Source organism: Lagopus muta, chromosome Z (genome assembly GCF_023343835.1).
Source record: "Lagopus muta isolate bLagMut1 chromosome Z, bLagMut1 primary, whole genome shotgun sequence".
NCBI lineage: Eukaryota > Metazoa > Chordata > Aves > Galliformes > Phasianidae > Lagopus > Lagopus muta.
Window position 1 is genome coordinate 40863843 of NC_064472.1, and position 27774 is coordinate 40891616.

Here is a 27774-nt window from a genome sequence, read left to right on the forward strand (position 1 = left end):
CCCAGCACGGCCACACGGCCTCACCCACAGCACCCCGGAACGACCACTGCCCGCCTGCGCTCGGCTAGCCCCGGCCCGCCCCTCACCGAGAGCAGGCGGCAGCGCCGGCCCAGCGGCCGTTCTCGCGAAGCGCCCCCACCGCCGGTAGCAAGGGCGCGCGCATGCGCCGTGGAAGGGAGAAGGGAGGGGCGCGCGCATGCGTTCCGTCACCCAGGCCGGGATTCGGGGCTGGAGGCGGCGAGCAAGTACGTTGGCTGGGGTAGCGGGAGGCACCGTGCGGGGCCGCGGTCGCACTCCTTGCTCCTCGCCGAGGTGAGGGCAGCACGATCGCCTCCCGCCGCACTCCGCCGGGATGAGCGCCGCCAAGGCACGGGCCCTGCAGCCGGCGGGGGCGGCGAAGGCAGCGCAGGCAGCGCTCGGCGTGCGCGGTGCGGGGAGGCGGTGCGGGGAGGCCCGTCCGGCTGCGGGGCCGGGTGCCCCGAGGACTCTGAGAGGTCCGGCGTTAGCGGCCTTAACGCCATCTCAGTCTCACTTTCGGTGTCTGCAGGTCTCTTCTCGTCCCGACCCGCGCAGCACGGCGATTTGCGGCCTCCCGCGAGGTACTGAACCGAGGGGGCCGGCGGCGCCCGTCCCGAACGCTGTTGGGAAGCCGTGCGGTCGCCGCCGCTGTTTGTTAGTCGCCGGCACGCGGGAGATCTGCTGTCTTCGGAGGCCTTTCTCGGAAGCTTCTGCTTCCGTCGGGCGGCGCGGGGCTCCCTGACGGCTGTGCCGACATCCTTCCCACAACAGGAGACAGGTACCGTGTGGGGAGGCGGCGTGCGCGCAGCGCTCTTCGGGGTGCCTCCGCGTGGGAGCACGGCACCAGCTCGGAGCAGTTGGTCACTGCTGTTCCAAGATTGCGTTTTAGTCTGCGGTTGCTTAACGCTCTGGCGGTGGTCTTGGTATCGGAAATGCCCACAAATATGTTCCGAGGCATAGCAACACTTTTTGCGTTGCAGCAGGAGGACATTTGTGTTCCTAGCAGTGTAAAACGCTAGAAGGTAAAACTGTGTTGCCTGCATCCTCTCTAAGTAAGGTTCTTCTCATGTGTCTTATTTTCAGTACAAACTCTGTTATGGCCATGCACTGACAAAGTTTTGGTGTTCTTAGCTTTTGAAGGTTCGTAGCCTGTAAACAAGTGGTAGGGAAACTGAATACCTTTCAAGCTGATTATGTGTAATAGTAGCCATTTAAATGAAATTTGGTTAGTCTCTCTGTCTTACTGCGGAATAAAAAGTCTTCCTTGAACAACTTTCTGTGATTTCTGCCTAACGTGTAGTGTGTTTGATACAGTTTTAAAGGAGCACTATCATGGTTATGAAAGCTTCGGTAGAAGATGATGATTCGGGATGGGAGCTTGGTATACCTGACAAGATGGAAAAGAGTAATACAGACTGGGTAGATATAACCCAGGATTTTGAAGAAGCTTGTAGAGGTGAGTTGTGGTCATGTTCTGTGAAAAATTTGAATCCTTGGAGGACTGAGGACTGTTTTTTTTGTTTCAGTAAATAGTTTGACCCACATTCAAGCTCCAAACAAAGAGACTGCAATGATTTTGTGTTTTCCTGTGTTTAACACTCTGCAAGGCTGGAAATATGAGAAGAATCTTGTCTTACTTCTACGTTGCATAAATATAGATTTTTGTTGTGCTCTTTGTTGTTCTATGTGTTTTTGTGTGTTTTCTGTTGTTTGTTTGTTTGTTTTACTAAGGGTTCTTTCTGTGTCCTACTGAGTGGAAAGCTCATTTATCTATGCAGAATTAATGCTGTTTTCTCTGTAAATTTTGAATCTACAGGATACGATTATATGTTTATTTAATTGGTCAGTATATCATTTTTTGTCTTTGAACTAAGGCTCAACTTCAGAAGGGAAGTTGTACATCCGAGTCACATGGAGACAATTGCTTTGATTTAAACAAAGCCTTTATTGCTATTAGCTATTAGTTTGCTGCAATGGCAAATTTATATATTTTTTAATTTTATTTATTTTATGATGGTCTTATGAAAAATAAAAGTGAAACTGTAGCTTATTAGACACAATAATTTAGACAATCATTGACATTATTTTCTTATGCCACTAAATAGTTCCCTCTTATTAATAATGTATGGTTTGTATGCCAGTCAAGTGCATCTGAAGGCTTTGCTAAAAAAAAATAATGAAGACAACCAAGCCTTTCAGTTAACACCTACTCTGGAAAATCAGACATCTGCCTAAAGGAGCCTGGAAAACTGTAGTCCTGTGTTTCACACTATTCAGATTTTTAAAGTTTGATGATTCAGGTGCTGATGTCAGAGAGGAGGATTAGGTATGATTATGAAGAAGGATTTTTAGCCTGATGGTTGTAAAAGTGCTAAATAGAAGCAAGTAAAGGTAGAGTAGAAGGGCCTGGTTTGCTTCTCACACTTTATTCTCTTTTAGACTATACAGTTTTAAAATAATCCAATTATGCTGGAAAAGTTGCATTAAAGTTATGATTGTAATTATTTATTGTGCTGTTCCTTCATAGAACTGAAGTTGGGAGAACTGCTTCATGACAAACTGTAAGTATGCCTTTTGAGTAGTTCTGTTTTTTTAAATATTAATGCTTAATAATGAGCAAGACATGCAGTGTCAGCTAAGTTATTTAAATTTTTACTTTAGTTAAAGTAGTTGAAATACTTGCAGTATTATTAATCCTCATGAGCATGTATGTGATGTGTTTCTATGAAGGCTGATCATTTCTCTTTTTGCCAGTATAGTCATAGAATGCCTTAGGTTGGAAAGGACCTCAAGAATTGTCAAGTTTCATCCCCCCTGCCTCACTCAGAGTTACCAGCCACTTGATCAAGTACTAAATCAGGTTTCCTAGAGCCTCATCCAACCTGGTTTTGAATACCGCCAGGGACAGGCAATCCACAGCCTCTCTGGTCAGCCTGTTCCAGCACCTCACCATTCTCTCAGTAAAAAAATTTCCTGATATCTTATCAAAATCTTCCCTCATTTAGTTTAAAACCATTCCCCCTTGACCTGTCACTTGTCCTCATGTAAAAGGTTGATTTCCCTCCTGGTTATATACTCCCTTTAAATATTGGAAGGCCATAATGAGGTCTCCCTTCAACTTTCTCTGTTCCAGGCTGAACAAGCTTAGTTCCTCCAGCCTGTCTTCATAGGAGAAGTTCTCCAGCCCCTTGATTATCTTTGTGGCCCTGCTCTGGACCCTCCCCAAAAGCCCCATGTTTTTCCTATGTTGGGGGTCCTAGACTTGGAGGTCTCATGATGACAGTTGCCTCTCCTGCCTTGCTTGCCACCCCCTCTTCTGATGGAATCTAGGATACCACTGGTCTTCTGAGCTGCGAGCACACACTGCCGGCTCATGTTAAGTTTTTTATCAGCCAAGACCTCTTAAGTCCTCATTAGAGCTGCTTTTGTCACAGTTTATATACATACCTGGATTACCTCAACCCAAGTGCAAAACCTTGCACTTTGCTTCCTTGAACCTCATTAGGTTCACCTTTCAAGTTTATCATGGCATTTGGATGGCATCCCTTCCTTCTGGTATATCAACCACACCTCTCAGCTTGGTGTCATCAGCAACTTGCTGAGGATGCACTCAGTCCCATTGTCTGTATCATTGTTCAAGATGTTAAAAGAGTACCAGATCCTAGATGTATCCCCCGGGGACACCACCCATTACTGGCCTTGACCTGGACAGAGAGCTGTTGGCTACAGCCCTTGATTGTGACCTTCCAACCAATTCCTTATTCACTGAGTGGTCCACTCTTCAAATCCATATCACTCCAATTTAGAGATGAGTTTGTGGTGGGCCTTGCAGAAGTCCAGTAGATGTTCCTTTTGTCCACTAGTGCCACCACTACATTATAGAAGGCAACCAGATTGGTCAGGCACAGGCCTTCCCTTGGTGAAACCAGGCTTGCTGTCTCAGGTCACCCGCTTGTTTATCGTATGCCTTAACATGTCTTCTAGGAGGACCTGTTCCATGGTCTTCCCCATCACAGAGGTGAGGCTCACCAGCCTGTGGTTCCCTGAGTCGTCCTTTCTCCTTTTCTTGCAAATGAGAGTGATGTTTCCTTTTTTCTAGTCAGTGGGGACTTTGCCTGACAGCCATGACTTTTCAAATGTGATAATATTACATTTTCACTTAATAGATGCAATGCTAACGTTAGAAGTTATTGTCAGTAACGCTGAAACTAGTAAACCTGCTGAACTATTTTACATGGACGTTCTTTCATGCAAAAAGACCAGAAAAGGTTTGAAGTTTATTAATTAATTTACCTCAGATGCCATTAGCATGCTTAAGTAAGCATGCTATATGCTTTAGAGTAATTCTAAAATGCCATCCCAAAGTGGAAACTGGGAGCTCTACGCATGAAGAAGAAAATATACTTCAGCAAAAAGTATGTGCTAGGGTCTTGCTGGATTTTTTAAGGAACCAGTTGAGATTAAAATATTTTAAATTTGTATTGTTTAAAGTGTATTATTAAGATATGTAGGTCTCTTCATTTAAAGAATGAAAAAAGTTCTTGCTGAAGACAGAAAGGAACATTCAATTTAATGGCTTAGAATTATGATCAGGGATGTCACCACAGTAGAATCAGAGCACAAGGCATAGTTTTATACATAAATGCCCTTCAAAATTAGAATGCACAGTAACCCAACACACAGTAAGCCTTCTACACTTGCATAGGATTAGAAGTGGGGTATTTAGTTAAGTAGTGTTCTTCTGCTCAATAAGTACTAAGCAATTTCTTTTAAGCGTGTCTTTTCTTACATAACTGTTAAACAGTCCTCAGATTCATGAAAACCATGCTCTCTCAAGATCAATCATAGTGTTCATGTAGCTTATTGACAGCAGTCAAGAAACAGCGTACTCAGTTTGCCATCATATGTTCTTCTAGACTGGTTTGTTAAGACTGATATAAAAATAATCAAATTTGGAACATATTTATTTTGGTCTCCTTAGTTTTGGTCTTTTTGAAGCAATGTCTGCCATTGAAATGATGGATCCCAAGATGGATGCTGGTATGATTGGAAACCAAGTTAATAGAAAAGTTCTGAACTTTGAGCAAGCTATTAAGGTTTGTGTTTCCTGTTTTTGCCTTCTCAGTGGCTGTAAAATAACTATAGGAGTAGCTTGCATTTTTTGTTCTTCATATTACTACTGTGATACTAACTCTTCCTGTGAAAATTACCGTAAAATTGTTAAGTATTAAGACCTCAAATAAACACATTTTGGAAATAGTTTTGCAAGTCATCCACACATCTTTTGTCTTTTATATGAAAATAACTGAAAGGAAGCCAACTTCTGTACTCTTTTTGTGATTGTTGGTTCAGTTCATTAACATGAACAGAAGCTGTCAAATTTAACAGTATTCATGGTGATGATTAACTTCTGATGCATGGTCAACATTTGTGAAAGTACGCTGAAAGACTGTTACTTGGGAAGAAGTAATGCACTTGTAGAGGATTATATATGTATTTTTTTAACCATGTGCTTTGAATGGGAGTGGTTTGAAAGGGAGAAAGCTGTGTGAAATTGCATGCATTAAACAAATAAAATTAAAGAAACGGGGTCTCTGCTTTCTTGATCCTTCAACGCAGTAAAATTCTGTTCAAATATCCACAATGTAAAAGTGGCTTTCAGAGAATCAGTCCTGCATAGTATTCCTTGTTCAGTCATTGTGACTTTACATATTGCTTGTGTTTTTAAGTGTTGCCTGTTAACTGGCTTTAAGCTTTTACTGGATAGTTATAGATCAGAAGTTTTATTTTATTGCTTTCTTTGAAAAGCTCTGCGTTGAACACCATGGTGGAAAGTAAGCTTTTTGAGAATTCTTGAAACATTATGAAGCTGGTCAGTAAAGCATACAAATATTCAGAAGTCTTGACCAATTTGTAATTTCCTTTTCAATTGTACAGTTAATAAGTTGCTTTTTGACATATTGTATTACATATTCTTAATTTTTGTTTCTTGTTTTTTTTGTGTTTTTTTTTTTTTAAGGATGGCACCATTAAGATAAAGGATCTCACTTCACCTGAGTTGATAGGAATAATGGATACTTGCTTTTGTTGTTTGGTAAGGATTTATCTGCTATTAGTGTTTAATGTTCTTGCTTTCAAAATATAATTCCTCAATCCAGATTGAAAAAAGGAAAAGGAGTGGAGCTTCATTTTATACGTTTTATTCAGGAAAAAGTCATACTAAGATCACTGTGTGTTTGACATGGTGTAACATAATTCCTCTTCTCCTTCCCACTTCATAAGCTGACTTTTTTTTTTCTTTTTTTTTTTCCTTTTATTTTAGAGAAGGGAACTGTCATCATTTTAGAAATCTTACCATACTGTATTTCATGATATTTCAAGATAGAAATAGTATTCTGCGTTACTGAAGGTTTCGCTTTAGTTTAAAAACATGAAAGTAGTAGAGAGAGTGGATTGTGAGAAGAAACTATGTAGAATATTGCTGAATTGTTTCATAGCTGATTTCATTTTTCATACTGGATTTTGTAAAGGAAACTTCTGTATTCGATGGTCTCTCAAGTTAATGTCATGTCTAAGCCACAGAGATCAGAGCTGAACCTTTTATAAGTTTCCCCTGCACCAGAATTTAGCTGAAGGACTGTGGCTAAAGGTTGAAAAATCTTCTCCATCCCTTTCTGCTAGGTAGAAAGTTGTGATGATACAGACTTCCTTAATGACTCACTGAAGCTCAGTAAGATGTAAAAAGAGTAGGGGTGTAAAAGTGAGGACTTGGCTGTCATGAGTAAAACATTTAATTTTCATTTTCATAGATAACATGGTTAGAGGGGCATTCTTTGGCGCAGACAGTATTCACTTGCCTTTACATTCATAATCCGGACTTCATAGAAGATCCTGCTATGAAGGCTTTTGCTCTGGGGATCCTAAAAATCTGTGATATTGCTAGAGAAAAAGTCAACAAAGCAGCCGTTTTTGAGGAGGTATGTTTCAGCATATGCTGTCGTTAAGTATTCAGCATCATTTGTAGGCTCTTTAACACAAGTGAAACACTTCTAGTTAAATTACTGTTTAATTGAAGGGTGCCATAGGAGAAGCAATTCATGCTCCTGAAAGTGTTACACTTGATTTTTTTATTATGCAATGTTCTTTAAAGGATGTTAATGCTCTTTTCTATATTTTGCTTGAGTATTTGAGCCACATAAATATTATGTTCAGGAAACAATGCTAATCTTGTGGCTAACCATTTCAAATCAGATTTACATGTGGTTTTCTTTCTGTTTAAGTTCTGATTTTGTACTTTAGGTAGCTATGTTTGTCTGTCTGAAATGTCCTTGTATCAATGGAATGAGAATTTCTTTTTCTGTGATGTTGGTCCTTTTGGTGCCCTTGTGTTGGAGAAATCCTTTGTTTTCTCTGAGCTTGGACAAGTCACTTTTTAAAAACTAGCCTTAAAATTGATTAAATAGTACTGTGCATCCATAGTTTTTGAAACTTATTGGTAGGATGATGCTTGGTAAGAGTTAGGAAAGTCATAGTAGTATTAAAGATTTATGCAGAATTTTAGCAGAAATATCACCCATAATGGGATGTATTCCACTGTGTTGAATAAAACCACTTTTATTTTATACCTGGTGTAGTTAAACAACAGCAACAAAAGCAAGCTTAAAACTGTAACTTTGTGTATTTCATTACTCATGCTTCTCCAATTTTCATATTTTAGGAAGATTTTCAGTCAATGACGTATGGATTTAAAATGGCCAACAGTGTGACAGACCTTAGAGTTACAGGTACAAGCTCTGCTTTCTGTGCGCCTTCCTATTAGTCACTTTCTCTTTAAGCATGTCATTTATTTTCAACCAGATCTAATAAATTAGTAGGAATGTCTTATGTTTCGTACTAGTCCTAGTCCCAACCCTGATGATTGGGTAAAAATAGGGACTGGTTATTCCTTCTCTTGAAGAAATTACTTGGCTGTTTATTTTGTCCAATGCCTGAAAGAGAAGTGGTTTAGTAACTGGAGTACTGCATGCAGGTCTGGGGCCCCAAATCAGGAAAGATATGGAGTTTTTGGAGAGGGTCCAAAGGAGGCCCATGAAGATGATCAGAGGGCTGGAGCACATTGGCGAGGACAAGCTGGGGGAGCTGGGCTTGTTCTGCTTGAGGAAGGCTTCAGGGAGAAGTCATTATACGGCCTTTCAGTCTTTAAAGGGAGATTATGGACAGGAGGTGTATCAGCTTTTTACACAGGTAGATAGTAATAGGACAAGGGGGAGTGTATTTAAACTGAGGATGAGAAGGTTTAGATTAGGTAGCAGAGGGAAGTTTTTCAGAGAGCCTGCTGGAGCAGAGAGACTGTGGATTCCTTATCTCTGGATGTGTTTGAGGCCAGGCTTGATAGTGCCCTGAGCAACCTGATCCAGTACTTGATCTAGCTGTCAGTAGCCCTGCCCGTGGCTGGGGATGTGGAACTATATGATCTTTGAGGTCCTTCCAACTTAAGTCAGTCTATGATTCTGTGTGCCAAGCAAATGTTTAACCATGGGATCGTCTAGAACTAGGACAGCTACAAGCCACCAGAAGGTACTCTTCATGCATTCTGCTTCTCTACTTCTCTACTTATTGTCATCTAAACAGATTGCTTCTGAGTAAAAAGCTCTGTAGTTCTAAAGTCGTGGATGCAAACTTCATCACTTCATGCATACATATGTGCAATAGTCTTTCTATGCACTATTACTTATGTATGCTTAAGCCTTTCCATTAGCCTTCATTTCCTCATAAAACTTTTCTGATTTAAATGATGTAAGTGTACTTAAGAACACTTCTGCTTTTAGTTGAATTTTTCCTTTTCTAGGTATGCTGAAAGATGTAGAAGATGACATGCAAAGACGAGTGAAGGTATTTCTTTTACATTTGCTTTGCTGATTATACTTCAAGTGTGCTTAGCGTAGGTTTTAGAGAGGGAGCTGGATTATGAAGAATAAAATTCTGTCAGTAAATGCTGGTTGTGGGGTTTTGTTCTTTTTTTTTTCCGTGTGTGTACATGTGTGTGTTCGGAAAGATTGCTGTCGTGGATTGCATACAATGATGGTTCTTTGCCTTGTAGGTAAAGATGGTGAAGTCATAAGCTTTTTCTGAATTCATTAATAGTGATATAATTAGAAATAAGTGGGATGGTGATACGGAGCGTGACATTGGGCTGTGACACAGAAAGCACTATTTAATTTCTGGCTTTTATTGTGCATACTTTGTGATATTAAGACTCAATCTTCCTTTGTCAAAATGTTTTTAGAATTTCCATAACGAGACTAAATGCACTATTTTCAGAGTGTGCTGAGGCAGATGTGTTTATTTAAGAAACAAGATTACTTAAGAAATATGCTAATGATATGAAATGATATGAAATGAAAAAGAAACATGATATGCTAAGAAGTTTTGAATTTAGAAATGTTTTTTTAGTGCTATTTAACTCGGAAGGTGTTCTATAGAGGATAAAGGGCTTTTATCAGTAACTTTCCTTTGCAGTTTTTAATTAATTAGTTCAAATTCCTTAACCTTTTAGAGCACTCGAAGTCGACAAGGAGAAGAAAGAGATCCTGAAGTTGAACTTGAAGTAATTAATTGGTTTACTTTTTTACTTTCTGTTTAAAGGATTAGTACACTGTCACTTAAATGAGCAGTTCAGCTCATGGGGATTGTGTGTCACCATTGTTGCTACACCAGTTGTATATGAATTACTCTTTAAGAATGGCTCTTAGCATAGCCCCATCTGGTACCTTGTCTTTTAAGTGGTGAAAGAGTTCCAGATTGATCCTGGTGGCAGGATAGTGCTGCTGCAGTGCTGTCATTTTTCTGCTTGCCTCTCTAGAAAACATGATTAGCAAAAGTAGAAAGTCTTAACAATCTTGTGCCTTTTCAACTCATTTCCTTGCAACAGCTTTTACTCCTGTTGATAAACTCTCCATTAAGGGACAATTTGGCAGCAGAAGGTAGAAGCAGTGTAGCTCCTTCCAGGAAGGATAGTAATTAATCTATTTGGTGTGGTTGATATAGAAGGGTGTGGCTGTCCACTTAAGCTGAAACTGAAATGGATTTGCATAGGAGCTATAGCCAGTGGCTATCCTTTAGCCAAAGTATCTTTGTATCTTTTTAAGACTAGAGGGTATAAGTCAATAAATCTATTTATTTTAAAATCTATATTTAAAATCTAATTTTTTTTATAAGTTTCAGGATTTAATGTATATTGCTTAGTAATTTGGAGTGTTTTTTAATTACAGCATCAACAATGTTTGGCTGTATTCAGCAGAGTAAAGTTTACGCGGGTACTACTGACTGTTCTAATAGCCTTTACAAAAAAAGAGGTATGTCTATGGTATTTCTGTGTTTGCGTTAGGATCCTTTCTCTAAGGCAGTACAAGTACTATGTAAATGTGAATTGATGTTCCTGCAGGGTTAAGTAAGCCGTGAGGGAAGCTATTGCTCATTTTTCTTTCAGTTACTACAAAAAACACATGAAAGTGCAGTAGCTGATACTAGTATAGCCTTCCAGAAATCACTTGAAGAAATTGTATGAGACTTTGCAGAGTTACCTCATATCAGGCTGTATTTTTATCTCTAGAAAATCATTAGCTTTTCCTTCCATATGGGTGTTGCATTTATATCTAAATTTCTTCAGTCTGAGAAGTGGAAAGTAACAACTTTCCATATAGTTGTTTTTTTTAAAAATACTGGATTTCCTAGCTGTTGAAAGGAAACTGCTTGTTTTAGTTAGAATTGCTTGTCACAAACCTTTCTGTTTGAATGACTTCACAGAAGAGTAGGTAACTGTATATTGCTTATTATTTCAGTTTTCATGAAGGTTTTTGTTTACTGGCATGGAGTTGTGCTCCTCCTAGTTTTGCTGTTGGAGTGGTTGCATATTGGATGGTTTAAAAGTCCTTGATTAAGTTAAAATTTAAAGTTGTCAAATCCCAACATTATTGATAAGCACCAGTGGTGAAGAAAAGAAGTAGCTGAGAACAGCTGCATTCTGAGCATCTCCATTTGTGGAGCAGAAATCAAACTATGGCATGGAAGTGACGTGCGAGCAAATTCTGCTTGTATTAATTGCTATGAGTTGTTTACTTCCTAGCTTGCTTTGATTTGATTTTAGATCTGCTTAGCAGCTTATTCACGTAGTAGAACTTCAAGAGGACATTTTGCAGAACTGTGGATAGTGTTCAGCTTCTGTTAGCTCTTCAGGGATTTTTAAACTTTTTTTCCAAAGGAATTTGATGTTAAGTATAAAACATCTGAAGCTTCCTCAGGGACCATTAGCCTAGTACTTTTAAAACAAAATTCTGTTTTTACAGAAAGTTGTTTTAAATTGTATTCTTTCTGCTCGCATTTTGTTTCATAGAATGTCAGAAAATTCAGCATGTCAACAGGTAATGGATGACTATTTCTAATGAAAATGTAGGATTTTCTAATATTATTTAGTAATTTCATTTTGCTTGAAAGCTTTTGTTCTGTCGATATTGTTAAGAGTTCTGGGTTTTTTTTAATGATAGGTGATATTTTTTTCATCTTTGGAATACTTCATTTGGCAGAAAAGTTTTGTTTTTTTCTTCTCCAGATCTGCAAAATCAAGAGTGGGAGACATGCATAGTGTGTTCTAGACTTTCAATTGTAATTATTCTTAAGGCTTACATTACTTAAAAATAGTTCATAAAATGCAATATTATACATACAGACATGTAAAATGTAAAGAAAACTTTTTTTGCACAAAAGTTTGTCTTTTCAGAACTGTTATGTTCAAACATGAATTGTGATGTCATGCTTTTTCTCCAAAACTAAGATGAATTCTGTAGTCAAAATATGTTAGTTTAAAATGTGATTAACTGTCCTGTGCTTTTTAGACGAGTGCAGTTGCAGAAGCTCAGAAATTGATGACTCAGGCAGCTGACTTGCTGTCTGCCATCCATAATTCATTACATCATGGTATACAGGCACAGAATGATACCACTAAAGGAGGTAAGTTTTGTTTTTTTTTTTTCCCATTCTTAAATATGTACCTTAATAAGGTTCGATATTTAAATATGTTAAAAAAAGTTTGTTTTGAGCTAGTACTCTTTATTATACAAACTATTAGAGCTTTGAGTGCTGCTTCTTCTGAAGTGAGCAATGTCACCTCAAAGCCAGAATTTATGTAAATACTGAATACTGTGCATTGCATTTCAAATCAATGCATATGCCATTTCAGAACAGGAAGCAGCACCTCATTGTCTGTACAGCTAACTGCTGAAGAGTTGAGGGTTTTCTAATAGTAATCGTTATCTCAGTTGCATAGCTGGTGTCACCAGAAGTTAATGTCAGCTAAAAAATTCATTTAGGCTAACTGCATCATTAATATCATACCTTTAAGTTTAAAGTGAGTTCTGAGAAGTCAGCTTATATGCAGCTTTTCTCTCTCTCCTCTCTTGTTAGATCACCCTATTATGATGGGCTTTGAACCTCTTGTTAATCAGAGGTTACTGCCTCCAACTTTCCCTCGGTATGCAAAAATAATTAAAAGGGAAGAAATGGTCAGTTATTTTTCCAAACTAATAGACCGAATAAAAACTGTATGTGAAGTGGTAAACTTAACTAATTTGCACTGTATATTGGTAAGTATGAATATTTCATATTTATAGCCAAATAGAAAATCTTACAATTAGACTTACGAAAAAAATGATTCAGTGCATGCATTGCTGTTACACACTGCAGAAAAAAAGGAGCTGTATGAATAAATCTTTTGGTACTTTCTGTGTATTTATCTGGTATTGCTGTGCACAATTCAATATCTGCTAACACTCCTGGAACTTCATCTTATTTAATTAATGGATGAAGGCCTTTTTTCTTGTCAAACGTCTCGTTTTTCCTAACACTTTAGGTAGTAATTATGCATCACAGTAGCATTAACACAAGGAAAGTAGTTTCTTTGTAACTTCTTTTCTCTTCTGAAAAGCTGTGTCTGCCATAGCAGAACATTGTCCCTGCTACATTCTTTATCGTACATGGATTCTATAACACAGGAGCACAGATCTTTAAGCAAGTTATTCCTTGAATAGAAATAAAGCTAAGCAGTTGTGTATATTCTTTCCTGAATAAGACATGCTGCCCTCAGTTGCTGTCTACACTGGTTATAAGCAATTTAAATGCTTCTCCGACATACACATTTTCTCTGACAAGGGAGCCACAGATGAGTCAGGCATTGTTCAAAGACCATGCGAAAATGCTTTGTCTTCCTATCTTCTGTTACATGAGTTATAGCAGTGTTTGCATGAAACACCTGCAACTAGTCAATTCCTGCAGTTTTATTACAAACCTGGTTCAATATTGGTGAGACATAAACAGCTTCACAGTATCCTGTTTTTTTTCTTTAATAGTACTATTTCAGTGTTGTACTGAGAAAAATAAATTTTAAACCTTCTGTTCTGTAAATGATAATTACAGAAGAAATAGATTTTAAGTTCATAAAAGGTTTTTTTTATAGTTCTTGTTCCTTTTTCTTACAATTAGTATGAGCTATGCTATCTGCATGTGTCTGTGTGTTTTTCTGTGTGTATTTACACAGTTGTGTGTGTGCATACAACATGTACATAAAAAATACAACCATGTGTAAGAGTTGTCATATTAAGCTGACTTGTATTTTGTTTTTTCCTTAATACAAATTAGGATTTCTTCTGTGAATTTAGTGAGCAATCACCATGTGTTCTTTCAAGATCCCTGTTACAGGTAATGTCCAGTCTTTGAGCAAAGTAATTAGCTTTCATGACAAATATGGATTCATCCTCTTGCTTTAAATATCTACATTATTTGCACACCAGTTCGTATAATACAGGTTTTAGAAATTTTCTGGTGCTACTTAAGTATCAGATACATGTTCTGATGTCATTGTTTTAAAACATTTTAAAAATATTGTTTAGATGATGTTAGTACCTACTGGTTAAAACACGGTGTTGACCTTTTTCCTGTGCCTTAATATTGGCCCTGCACAGGCATTTTCTGCTATTCTGCATTTGTTAACATTAGTCTGGGACTGATCATACATGAACTATCTCTGCTGCTGCAACAGCAACTGATGGTTGGGATACAGTAGAGTTTTGGACTTTGTTTCATTTACCCTAAAAAAAAAATTATGTATTCCATAACTCTGAGTAAAATACACTTCCTTATAGGAGGTTTTGATCTGCGTAGGGTGTCCCTGGATGTCAGAACTTCTTTCCCTTTGATCCCAATTAAGTCATGTGTAAAACTGATGGAGATTTACTGGCAAGTAAAACATTCTCATAACATACGTGTGTTCTGACTTTCTACTGCATGGGTGCCTGGCAGCACAATTTCTCCAGTTGCTGGAGAGCCGTGTAGAAAAGGGGCAAAGCACTTATGGGTGAAAGTGGAATGAGCAGCAGATGTGACCAGTGAAAGTAGTAGTATCTGGAGGGCAGAAAAAGTTCTGCATTGGTCCCGTTCTTTTCAGATTTAACTTTATTTGCCTCCAGGGGAACTGTGCAAAGTATTTTCTGTTAATCTTTTGAAACATCTGTCTGATGAATCATACTTGAAGAAAAAGAAATGAAATAATTTTACATGTCCCATCTTATACAACCACTAGAGCTGTATTTTATATGAATTCAATACAAATGAATGATTTCAGTATGCCTCTGTTTTTAAGATTACCAACTAACCAGACTATCTGAATATTTAAAGCAATTTTGATACATTCAGGTATCTTAAGAGTTCTCTATATATTATTTCTAAAGCATTGCTTTTAACTTAACACATTTCTGAAAGTACATTTTCATTTTCAGACGACTTTTCTGGTAGATAATAAGAAGGTGTTTGGTACTCACCTCATGCAAGACATGGTAAAAGATGCTTTAAGATCTTTTGTCAGTCCTCCAGTACTTTCTCCAAAGTAAGTGTGTCTTGAATTGACTTGCATGTGTGTATGTATAATATGATGAAAAATATTTCTTCTTACAAAGGCAGATTCTTGAAGAATATACGCATTTTGTATTAATTTGTGCTTAATATGTGAAATTATTCGTACTTATGTTTCTTGTTGAATTTTGTGCTGCATAGAGTGGTGACATTTTAAATCCATCTGTGGATATTTCCCTTCTAGATGTTGTCTTTATAACAATCACCAGGCTAAGGACTACATTGATTCCTTTGTGACACATTGTGTTCGGGTAAGTGTTCATTCCAATTACACTGAATACACTCATATATGAGTACTTTCAAGATTAAACTTACATTTGAAAATGAAACCAGTTATTTTAGATAACTGATGGGAAGGCAGAATTGGAAAACTTGACCATCTTAAAATGGCAATGCTTAGAAAGTCAGAAAGCTGTTTTTGCTTTCTTTTTTGTTGTTGCCTGTATTGTATTCCAGATTTTTCAATAACACTTTCATTAACATTTGATTTTACAAGAAATCTTTACCAACTGCCTCTTCACAAGGTAGTTTCATACAGAAAGTGCGTAGTAAAAACTGAATTATTTTTACCTTCTCTCTGGTTAAAAAACAAAAGTGAAAAGATTCCTTGTATTGCAGTGACAGAGCAATGAAAATACCAGAAAATATTGGAAGACCTATATCTTACTCTTACTCTTTTAAATCTCTTCCTGCAAGCAGTTGCTTGCGATTACATTCCTCAAAGATGCTCATCTAAACCCTTGTTGACTTGCATACAGAGAAGTGGGCATTTGCATTTTGCTCCAGATTGCTTGCCTGTTAACTTGCAGGCTTCCTAGGGAGTCTGAAGGACCCTACCTTCTAATGATAGATGTATAAAGCATGCCTAGTACTCCTCCACAAGGTTGTGTTGAAAAATTAAAACTGTGCTTTGTTTCTTTCAGCCATTCTGTAGTCTCATTCAAATCCATGGACACAATAGAGCTCGTCAGAGAGATAAGCTGGGTCACATTCTGGAGGAGTTTGCCACCCTTCAGGATGAGGTAATGTCCTAGGTAGCAGTCCAGCAAACTTTTCTTTCATGGCATATTCCTGCCAGATTGGAGCATATGGTATTCGTTTATATGTAAATGAAGCAATTCCTCTGTTCTCATGTCTTAAAGAGAATTTCAAAACAAGGATCTCTAAATTGAGACCAAGAAGCATATAGGATGAATCCAAATACTTCTTGTTGGATCTGTTGAATAAAAAGATACTGAGTTTTTGGGTTTTTGTTTGCTTGGGTATTTTATTTATTTATTTTAGATTAACTTTGTCATATCAGTAAACTTTGTGGAAACACACTGTTATGTCTGTAATTCAGCAACAGTTGCACTCCTTGTACTCTTCTGTCCATTTTGTAACTGTTAGTCTGCAAGCTTGTAAGCAGAGACAGATGGATGAGGCAGAAGTCCACCGGTTTCTGAAATGCACTGAAGACTGCTTCTTGCTACAGATCCTCAGCATGCCTATAGGAACAACACAATGCTGAATTTACTGCTGGCAGACTGAGAAGGGATATTTAACACCTAAATACCAGTGGTGGCCTTAGATACAGCTATCATAACTTCGTGAAGTTTGGGGTTTGGTACAATATACTGAAAACAAGTAATAAAATAAAAAAACTTGATTTTAGAAGTTCCAACTTCAGGATGCTTAGCACCCAGCTATGAGGGATTCCTTGGTAGGCATCTGTGCAGGTCAAAGAAGCTTGTAAGTGCTGGGAATTATTCGATAACAATCCTTCAGAATTACAACATTCCATCCCCTACAAAGGGAAGGGGAGGAGACAGAACAGGAGGCCACCCTTCCTAAATAATGAGCTTCTCTGTGTGCTTAAAAGCAAAAAAGAAGCATACAATCTATGGAGAAGTGACCCGCTATGCATTAAGGACTACAGAAATGTTGCTAGGGCATGCAAAGTTGCCATCGGGGAAGCTAAGGATCAAGGCTGGAAATTGCCTTAGATGACAGAAATGAGAAAGGTTTCTTTAGTTACATGAGCAAAGCAGAAGTGCACAGGGAAGACATATTCCCACTGATAAACAGACAGCAAAGCTGGTTGTTAATAATTATGACAAGGTAGAGGTTCTTATTACCTTCTTCACCTGTGACTTTGCCAGCGTAACTGGAGCATAGATCACAAGGTAGCTGTAACAGTACAAGTCTTAACCTACAATCAGTGGAGGAAAGCAAGTGTCAAAAGCTACAAGCTACACTGGGAGAAGTTTTGCCTTGATATAAGAAAGCAGTTTTTTTACAGTGATAACAATCATTACTGCAGCAACCAATAATGTGATAAAATTCCTATCTGTAGGTTTTCAAGGTACTCTTGCAAAGGATGCTGTGTAGTCTCATATAGGCCCCATTTTCCATTGAAGTTTGGACCTGATGATCTTTGGAGGTCCTTTCCCAATGAACTGTTTTGTGCTTCTCTGAGACATCTTTGCAAGACACTTCTGAAAATTCAGATTTATTGCTCTGTAAAATAGAAAATGGCTTTCTTTTTATTAAGTTTATAAAACATGTGTGAAGTAAGTAGTAGTTATTTAGAATACGTACTCCAGCTTGTTTGGGATTTTTCTCCAGACTGGACAGTAAAAGACTACAGGAAAAGGCAAGTTTTCTGCTGGGAATGTTTCCTTAGATAGTCTGAGGTAATGAAATTAAGCATTTTCTATGACCTTCATGCTAAAGAAAACAATCATTTGGAGTTGAGGGAAATTTTATGTGTTCTAGCATCTCTGAAGATGATTTGCTTGAGAGTTTACTGCAATACTGCAGCAAATACTGCTGTTTCGAGACGCTTTTTTTTTTTAAAAAAGACTTTCTGATGTGTATAACGGGGTGTTTCGTTCAAGACTACTAATATTATTCCAACTGAGAGAGACTTCGCATCTTCTATACAATTACATTTTAACACTGAATAGGTCTTACCAATGTTCTTGTTTCTCTGGTAGGCCACAGTGTAAACGTACTTGCATTCCAAGCTTAGAAATATAGTATTTCATTGCAGCCAAGTTTAAAAAAAAATAAAATAAAATGAAGTAGTGGTTGCAAATACAGAAGGACAAATAATAGTTTGCTGTATTTTCTGAGTTCCAGTGCTCACATGACTGTTAGTAATTTTAAAATCTGAAATTTTAATATGAACAGAGATAGTGCTGGTTAACAAGCTTGCCTCCCTGAATTATTGTATTAAACATTTTTTCCCATTCAGTATAATTTCCTTGTGTGAAAAATGTTTCAGATTTTTACCAATTCTAGACCACTGACACAACAGTATCTGGAAAAACATTTCTGTTTTAAATTTGGAGCATAACTTTGTTGGCAGCACTTGTATTCTGATTTCTTTATTTCTGGGAGAACTTCATTGCACTTGCAGTCTTATATTCTTCCTCTTGTCTATTACTGAATAGTTTACCTTTGTTTTTCTTTTTTGGTAGGCAGAAAAAGTAGATGCAGCACTTCATAGTATGTTGCTGAAGCAGGAACCACAAAGACAGCATTTGGCATGCTTGGGCACCTGGGTCTTATATCATAACCTCCGTATTATGATACAATATCTTCTGAGTGGGTTTGAGTTGGAACTTTACAGCATGCATGAATATTACTATATATATTGGTAAGAGAATGCTTTCTTTACAGGTCTTGGGGGAGGGATCCTATCACGGAGTTTTAAATGCAAACATTTAAAAAATGGATTTAAATTCTTTTCTTTTGGTCTTACGCTGGTTCAAAATGCTATTTAGTTTCCTGTTCATTAAATTACAAATGGACAAGAAAAATCTAGTGGTCTCTTTTCTAGTTTTACTTATTATTGTACTTCATTTTCACTGAGATAGTAATTGGCTCTCATTTAACTTTCAGAAACAGTGTCTTCTAATGAAAATGGGTGAAAAATACACTGATTAACAGAGAGAACAGTGCAGGAGGAAGACAATTTTTTATTTTCCATCTTTGTCCTACCAAGATCATTTTCTTGACCACCTTAGTGGTTTTTAAAAAATTTCAGTGTTTTAAGTTGTGGCTGTGGTACTATGTGAAAATAACATCGTATTCTTAAGCATATTTGATGAGTTACGTGCCTTTACTGAAAAAGATCACCCTGTATGAAGTCAAAGTACTTCTTTTTCCTCCACTGTACTTTATTCACATGAAGTTATTTTTCATAGTAGATGACTTGTTCAAATGAGAAAAGATTTTTAAATGGTTCAATGTTTCAATACAGCAATAAAAAATTTAATGTTGATCCTATCTACTATGAAGTACTTCTGTGCTCTAGCAGAGGTTTTGGGGGGTTGAGTTGGTTGAGGGTTTTGTTGTTTTTTCTAATGAAGTCACCATTAAACTTTTATGTAAGCTATCACTGTTTTTTTCTGAGCAGTTAGACAGGTTCACATTACTTGAACTTCAGTGCATTTCATTCTGTTTCTGCTTTGCTTTGTTGATGGTTTGATGGTTTTTCCACATTATGTGGGAAAAGTAATACTGCAGATAGGTAGCAGAAGTTTGCGATACGCTTTCAAGTACTACCTTAGCAGTAATACCCAGCTTTCTGTAACCTAGTGTGCATACCTGCCTTATTTTCCCCTTTGTCCTTTTTAATAAAATCACTTATAGTCTGAACTATCAAATGAACTGTTTTATCTCCGCACATTAAGTGAAGAAAAAAAGAGGAAACCTGTAAATTACACAGTAATTTTTCTCCTGAGTTATAAATTCTTACAGAGCATTATTTTTTTCTTCATATAGTCTGGATCTATAATTTATGTCGTTTTTCTTTAATTCCTTTTGTTCTGAAATAAGATCTATTGGACTGTCTCATACTCCAGAGGAAATTTCTCTGAAAGAATTCTTTAAAATTTCTCTTCAAAAATGTCACATGTATATAGTGTGAACTTGGCACTTTTCTGTGATAACACATGAATTTTTAAAGCTTGAAACTTGGTAAAATAGAACACAGAATAATTTGTTGTTTTCAGCTGTGCACATTTTTTAACGGATTTAATTGCCCTAAAGTTTGTTCCTGTAAGTAAGTTCTTTGAGTAAACCAGTTAGCATTCAGTTAGAAAGCATGCATTATGTTTTATGCTGTCGTACTTTACAGGGGGCATACTGTGTTTTCCACAGGTACCTATCAGAGTTCCTCTATGCTTGGTTGATGTCAACGCTGAGCCGTGCTGACAGCTCTCAAATGGCAGAAGAGAGAATAATGGAAGAACAACAGAAAGGCCGTAGTAGCAAGAAAACCAAGAAAAAGAAAAAAGGTATCTGAGATGTAAAGTGATTTGTTGTTTTTTTTTCTCCTTTTCTTGTGACCGTGTCAAACTGAAATTAAAAATTGAATCAGAACTTATGTCAGTTGGAAGAATGTCCTGAAGCTTATGAAGGCTAAAAGTAAAACATTTTAACTGAAATGATCAATCTCTACGTAAGAGTTTTCCATTTATTATTTAAATAAGTTTTCCAAAAAATATCTAAATCTTATTTGTATTCATAGCTTCACCAGTTGTGTTATACCTGCGAGATGTAGTTAACAGGTCCAGAGCAATTGTCTTTGAAAAATACTACCTTTCCAAAGGAATTATAGACTGTAGAGGTATGCTTTTTGTGACTAGATTCTGTAGCTAGATTCGAAGACCAAACTTTCAATATATTTCTTTCTCTTAGTCTTCAGAATGTTTCTTAATTTTTAGATGTTGAGTTATGTTCTTTAAATTCAGTGGTAGTAATCTTGTGTGAAATTTTCTTTTAGAAACTTGGTCTTTCTCTGATGCTTCTATGTGAGAGATAATGAGAATTTCTCTTTCACTATAATAGCAGACTGACTCTCTAATCAGAGCAATAAGCATGCCTGCTAAAGAGGCAGCCAGACACACCCTAAGTAGTATTTAATATAGCTTTACCATACCTAAGTGGCTAATAGATTGTAGTAAATTGGAGTTATCTTAGCATTAACTTTGTGACTGAACACCATGCAGACAATCTACTTCTTTGCTCTCTGCTTCTCTGTGTACGTATATCCTTGTCTTCTAGTCAAGGGGAACATTTGGATTTGAACAGCCTGAGATTATTTCAGCTGAATTTTCTTTGCTCTGGAAGTTCAGAAAATTTTACACTTTGTAGAAAGGTGCCAAATATAAGGCCAGTTGGCAATAGTTATACAGTGGAAGCTAAAGGGGAAGTTCAAAGAATATTATTTCAGTAAAAAGCATTTCTTCTTTAAAAAGCTTTAATCTTCTGCTGACTGTTAGAATCAATTTATTGAAGGCAACGTAACATTCATGTGATTGTAATTAAATGTGTCTTATGATATTTTGTGCAAGAGGAGCCAAGTGAGCAGGAAAAAAGTGTTCCTGTTCTTCATGCTCCAGTTGTCTTTCATTATTTACAATGCAGAAGGTATAGTCTCTTTCACTGAATAGATCAATCTGAGCCAGCTAGCTTGTATCTTTAACTTCAGCACAGTGTGATGCTGAAACCATTAGACTGAAGTCAGTGCAGAACACTACCCTAATGCTCAGAGCAAATGGAAAGGAAAACTAATTCCTGGTCTTAAAATGAGTACTGAGTGAGTCCATGAGTAATTCTCACCTTCTTATGAGAGTGAGCAGTGAGATGCAAGAGAACGGTGTACGTTTTGATTTCTGCTATGTACGTGAGTTGTGGCTGTGTTTTAGTGTTCGATTTTGAATTACATTTTTGAATACCAACAGTTGGCACTCAGCATGTTTACACATTTCAGTACTTAGGCTTATCTCTATTTATTAGGAAGAAACAGATGCTGGTGATTATCATTATAAGTGAAATTTCTTCCGTTATTTTCATGGAAGTACAGTTACATACGTTTGCTAATTGCATGGAAGCTCCCCTTCAGGAGGGGTGAGAAAATTTAATTGAAGAAGTGAGAAATGTGTTAGAAACAACTTTCCTGGAATATGTGCAATTCAACAAGCAGTATACTGTAATAAGCCAGTTTAATGAAAATGAGTAATTTACAGAAGCATTTTAGCTTATCATATAATACAACAAAACGTGTCATGTTTGGGCAGTGCTCCTGGAAATAATCTGAATTAAGTTCTCTTGCTTATATGGAATTTAAAAGATCTTTATCTAAAATTTGCAGTTCGCCCTCTGAGCAGAGAGATCACTATGAGCCAAGCATACCAAAATATGTGTGCTGGGATGTACAAGGTAATTTTTACGTTTTTTACTGATCAGTGGCTTCTTTTCTTTTTTAACGAGACTTAAGTATACGTTGCATGTCCTCTTTGTTTTTAGTGGCACTGAAAATGAATTTCAAGTTTTTAATGTGATATAGTAAATTCTCTCCTTGTTTTGCCCCTATCCAATTAGTGCAGAATTATAGCTTTCATTTTGCTTGTGCAAAAGACAACACAAAGCTAACACTTCTCACACTTCTCACTGTACTCTATCTTGTCCTTTTTAGACAATGATTGCATTTGACATGGATGGCAAAGTAAGAAAACCGAAGTTTGAATTGGATAGTGAACAAGTGCGGTATGAGCACAGGTTTGCTCCATTCAACAGTGTTATAACACCACCCCCAGTGCATTACCTGCAGTTTAAAGTGAGTGATTTTAAAATGCTTTTGTAAATAATCATTTATTTAGGTAGTGTTGTTTTAAAAAGAGCTCTTAATATCTCAGAGTTTGTATTAAGAAATACCTGGGCACCTTCAGATAGTGAAAGGGGGTTGAGACTAGAGGGTCGTAGAATGGCTCTGTGATCTTCAAGGTTACTTCTGACTCAAAACGTTCTATGATTCTTTAAGTCAAAATTGCAGGAAGTTCTAGCTTTAGTTGTATGCAAAGAAAATTGTTTTAAATTCTTACGAAGACACTTAGATGCTTGAAAATTGGTCTGCTCTCACAGTTTGAAATGCTTGTGTTGATGTGCATGAAAATGAAATCTACTGAAAGCTCATTGACAGACTTATTTGTGGTAGTTTGTCTAGCAAAACGTTTTTATTACTGGAATAATTAGGAAAAGGAAACAAGAATAAAACTAGATTTCAGTTTTAAATAATGGAAGTGGTAGTTGGAAGTGATATGTGAATGTCTGTCTTGTCCAGTCTTATTCTGAAGTAGTGTTATAGATCAGACCAGCTGTGTCTGTGTCCAGTCAAGTCCAGAAAAAATTCAGTGATACACATTCCTCTTTGGAAAACATGATCCTGTTACGTTTTGTTTTTTTTTTTCCAGTTAGTCTGTGGATAAACTGATTCTGGGCTGCACTATCTACACTTTCTTCTCATTTACAGTCTAAATCTCCCAAGCTGCAATTAATGGTCTTTCCCTCTATTAGTCTGGTATTAAAGAGGAATTTAAGAGAACCCTTATGGCTTGTATTGAACTTAGTGTTCACTGTAACAGTGCGCTTCGTCCAGTTGGTTGACTAGACTGTAGTGATATGTGGGGTTATTCTGCTTCAGATACAGGAACTTTGAAATTTCACGTTGAACTTTCAGATACCTGTTGGCCAATCTTTAAGCTTTTACAGGTCTGTCTGGTACTGCAACTGTAATATATAGTATGCCAGCCACACTCCTTAATTTTGCATCATGAGTAGCTGTTGTGGAAGTGAAGACATGGCTTCTTCCCTGTCGCTTCAAAATTGTATAGAATGAAGAGTTAAGTAGTGTGAGTCTTAAACGTTCTTTGAGTAAATAGTGTTACAACCATTTGGCTTTGTATTTTTTGTTCCTTTTTTTTTTCCTCCTATAATTTTATTCCCTGCTGCATAGGATTAACTAATCAAATGAATGGCAAGTTATTGAGAACAGGTATCATTTTATAGCAATATTTTATAGCAGTGTACAATGACAATTAAACAATGTATTGATGCTTAAGATTTGCCTTTTAAAATGTTTTTAACTTTACTGCTTTTTCTTAAAATTTATCAATCTCAATCAGGGTAATGAAAATAAAACTTACTGGCAACTGATCTTAATGTGTATTTGTATGTTTCTTTTATATGTCAGGAAATGTCTGATTTAAATAAGTACAGCCCCCCTCCTCAATCAGCAGATCTCTACATGGCAGCTAGCAAACACTTCCAGCAAGCTAAAATGATTCTTGAGAATATTCCTAATCCAGACCATGAGGTAAGACTAAAATACTGTAAAAATTAGTAGCTGTTAATGATAGAATGTGCTTGTTTCAAGCTGAGTTTACTTGAGATCCAGGGTACCTTACATGCACTCTTCCAAAATACTGAGTAAAGCTGAATGTTTTTTATTAAGGGCTGGTCAGAGGAGGGTGGTGGCATTTTACACAGCAGTTCATTTCATCACATTTGATAGATAGAATCTGGATTGTGCTCACCCTTCCAAGGCTCTCTCTGCTGAGCATCTTAAATGACAGGCAGCAACATAGTTCTTGCTTGTATGATACCTGCTGATGTCACTTGAAAAACATATCAGTTTTACCAGGAAGTTAACATCCACACATTCCTAGCTTACCTGGAGCCTGATAATTTTCCCTGAGAGATGGGAAAAATTAGTTTGGCTGGAAAGTAGATTTCAATCTGGCATTTGTAAACACTTCTCTTCTTGTTTGGATCAGTGTATAGGGTAGATACCTAGAGTCGGTCTAAACATTTTTTTTTGGGACAGGTGCCTCAGAATTTGTCATATTTTTAACAGTCTTTGTACTTAAGGATGGAAGACAGTGGTCTTATGGTCTGTTGAACAATAAAATGTCCCCTTTATTAAATATCATTAATCCACTTAATGTAATTCTGAGTAAATTCAGAACTCTTTGATCTCTGGTGAAATGTATTGTTAAGAGGACTGTAGTATTGTTACAGTATGCAAGTGTGTGTATTATCTTTGGAATGTTTTTGAAGTCATATGCTTTCAACTGAAAACTACTTGCTGTTTTCTGAATAGGTCAATCGAATTCTAAAAGTTGCTAAACCCAATATTGTGGTCATGAAGCTTCTGGCAGGAGGTCACAAAAAAGACTCTAAGGTAAGAAAATACCAGGTTAAATTAATGTGAAATATGTTAGTCTATGCAACAATACCACAGCTGAATTAGCAGATTTAAGCCACAGTTATTCTGACTGTCAAAAGAACTGGGAAGTAACAATTCATTTTCTCTTGGAAACAAGTATGTTATAATTATTTAAATAAAGAAAACTCTTATCTTTTAAATGTCTTTGAAACAAAATTGGAAGGTATGTGTGGGATAACATATACAAAATTAGTCTTCAAGAACAGGAAGGAGTAATTGATAGTGTGCCAGCAACTTGTGTGAACACAGCAAGGAGAGAGACTGGCTTTCAGGATCAGTGGATCAGAGGGGTGGGAGAGGGCCTTCAGACTTTCCTGCTGAAGGGTAGGCGCAGAAAAGATGATGCTGAAGAAATGCACTTCACAGCTTTGTACCTCCTACCACTGGAGAAATTACTGAAAGATCCAGAACCAGGTTGGAGCATTTTTCAGATAGATAGAAAAGAGCTGGGATTATTTTTTCTATCTCCTTCTGCTGCTTGAGTGTAATATTTTAAATGTCTCCCTTCTAGGTTCCTCCAGAATTTGACTTCTCTCCTCATAAGTATTTTCCAGTTGTGAAGCTTGTTTGAAAGACGAGACTTTGTTAGGATACCTGAAGCATAATCAGGTACCAGCAGTAGGATGGAATATCTAGTATTGTGCCAGCTGAGTGGGATTTCTGGGATAAAAGTGCTGATTTATGGAATATCTCTAGCCTGCCTTCTTTAAATGAACTGAATGACAACTGCTGTTTTAAAGTGGTGTTTTCTAATGTTACACAGGTGAAGCTGATTTTAATCAACTGTATTGTTGACAAATGTTGTACCTTCTTTGATTTAAATAAAGATTTAATCATAAATTACTTCTACAAATGAACCCTGACAGAAAATGGTGTTTAAATACTTAACCCTCATTGCTGAATAAAAATAATGCTCTACAGCAGTATGTCTGATAACAGACACAGCTGAGTTGCTGCAGTTAGAAACAGCTTCCATATTTCTGCCTGAATGCATTACATTTTGCAAGTAGAATGGCTGAATTCTTTTCTTGCCAAGTCCATTCAATTGAAAAAATCTTTATAGAAATTAAAAGCAGATGAAAAGTAGACTTCCATTTAGCTCAGTGATTTTGTTTCAGATTTATAAGTTATCTTGGAGCAATTTTGTCTCAAATGGGTGAAGTGCCCTTGAAGATAGGGAAGAAGAAACAATGGAGTAGAACACATGAGTTGAGATGAAAACTATTTGCTAAGACAGAAAAGGAAGGAGAAAAAATAATAGTAATGATAATTACATATAAAATGAGATTACTTTGGAAATGAGTCCTGTTGTCTGACTCAATTCTTTCTGGGGGGTCATGTCCCTCCAAGAAATACTTTCCAAGACCCAGGATAGATGTTTCCAGACAGCCATTGGTTGCTTCCACCACTATAAGCTAACTTCCTTGAGTTTTATCTTAGCCACTGTCCTCCATACCAAAGAGGCTTTATCTGTTTGGCTCCCTTAAGGGCAGGGCACGTCTTGCATTCATGGATAACTGTCTGTGGTCAACTCTACCCCTTGATCCCAAGCCCATCTGCACGTTGCATCTCTTCCTTCATGGCCTGATGTATTTCACGTGACGTCCTGGTCACCAAATTGGAGAAAAAAATGTATTTGATGGAAGGCCCACTTGTTGGGTAAGGAATTAGCTGGATGGTCACGCTCACAGACTTGTGGTCAGTGGCTCAGAGTCCAAGTGGAGACAGGTAGCAAGTGGTGCTCCTCAGGGATGGGTATTGGGACTGTTGGGACTGGTGCAGTTTAACATCTTTGTAGGTGACATGGACAGTGGGACTGAGTGCACCCTCAGCAAGTTTGCACATGACACCAAGCTGAGTGGTGCAGTTGACACACCAGAGGGAAGCTATCCAGAGTGACCTGGGCAGGCGTGAGAGGTGGGCCCACGCCAGCCTCATGAAGTTCAACAAGGCCAAATGCAAGGTCTGGCACCTAGGTCAGGGTAGTCTCAAGGACAGATACAGGTTGGGCTGAGAATGGCTTGAGAGCAGTCTTGAGGAGAAGGATTTGTGGATGTCAGTTAATGAAAGATTCGATGAGCTGGTAAAGTGTGCTTACAGCACAGAAAGCCAACCGTATCCTGAGCTGAATCAAGAGAAGTGTGACCAGCAGATTGAGGGAAGTGACTCTACCTTTCTACTCTGCTCTCGTGAGACGCCCACCTGAAGTACTGCATCCAATTCTGAAGCCCCCAAAACAAGGAGGACATGGAGTTGTTGGAGTGGGCCCAGAGAAGGGCCGTGAAGAGGGCTATGTCCTCTGCTATGAGGACAAGCTGAGTGAGAGAACTGGGGCTGTTTGGCCTGGAGGAGAGAAGACTCCAAGGAGACCTTATAGCAGCCTTCCAGAACCTGAAGGGGGCCTATTAGAAAACTAGGAAGGGACTTCTTATAGAGGTATGTAGCATGGCTTTAAACTGGAAGAGGACAGACTTTGACTATAAGTCAGAAGAAATTCCTGAGGGTGGTGAGGCACTGGAACAGGTTGCCCAGTGAGTTTGTGGATGCTCCCCCGAAAGCATTCAACACCAGGCTGGATGGGACTTTGAGGAATCTGGCCTAGTGGGAGGTGTCCCTGTCTATAGCAGGTTGAAACTAGGTGATCTTAAAAGGTCCCATCCAACCCAAACCATTCTATGATTATTATTATAGTACTATTGTAGAAATAATTCACCCATACGTTGCCAAACCAGATCTAC

At 37.7% G+C, this 27774-nt stretch overlaps 2 protein-coding genes across 4 annotated transcripts in view; one reads left to right on the top strand and one right to left on the bottom strand.

The window, feature by feature from the left end:
• The window catches only part of AGTPBP1 (ATP/GTP binding carboxypeptidase 1), an 85098-nt gene extending 66723 nt beyond the window's left edge, over positions 1 to 18375 (bottom strand). The window contains exon 1 of one of the 2 annotated variants that reach the window (XM_048930847.1): positions 16621 to 18375. In XM_048930847.1, coding sequence (XP_048786804.1) covers positions 16621 to 16759 — 139 coding nt within the window. In that variant the 5' untranslated portion in view covers positions 16760 to 18375. Of the gene's footprint in view, positions 1 to 86; positions 175 to 16620 lie in introns of those variants that run through there. The other variant, XM_048930842.1, reaches the window with a different exon arrangement.
• NAA35 (N-alpha-acetyltransferase 35, NatC auxiliary subunit) lies at positions 135 to 25893 on the top strand. Of its 2 annotated transcripts, none has more exons than XM_048930859.1 (24): positions 135 to 245; positions 548 to 796; positions 1333 to 1474; positions 2546 to 2579; positions 5000 to 5114; positions 6038 to 6112; positions 6828 to 6995; positions 7736 to 7802; positions 8867 to 8910; positions 9575 to 9625; positions 10290 to 10373; positions 11910 to 12024; positions 12478 to 12656; positions 13708 to 13767; positions 14844 to 14950; positions 15161 to 15227; positions 15900 to 15998; positions 18441 to 18619; positions 20128 to 20264; positions 22124 to 22191; positions 22448 to 22588; positions 24002 to 24124; positions 24911 to 24991; positions 25548 to 25893. In XM_048930859.1, the coding sequence occupies exons 3-24, from the start codon at positions 1351 to 1353 to the stop codon at positions 25605 to 25607; spliced, it is 2178 nt and encodes a 725-aa protein (XP_048786816.1). In that variant the 5' UTR covers positions 135 to 245; positions 548 to 796; positions 1333 to 1350; the 3' UTR covers positions 25608 to 25893. The 2 variants fall into 2 exon arrangements, with proteins under 2 accessions (XP_048786816.1, XP_048786815.1); XM_048930858.1 differs by having other exon boundaries at positions 197 to 312.
• Positions 25894 to 27774: the final 1881 nt, after the last annotated feature.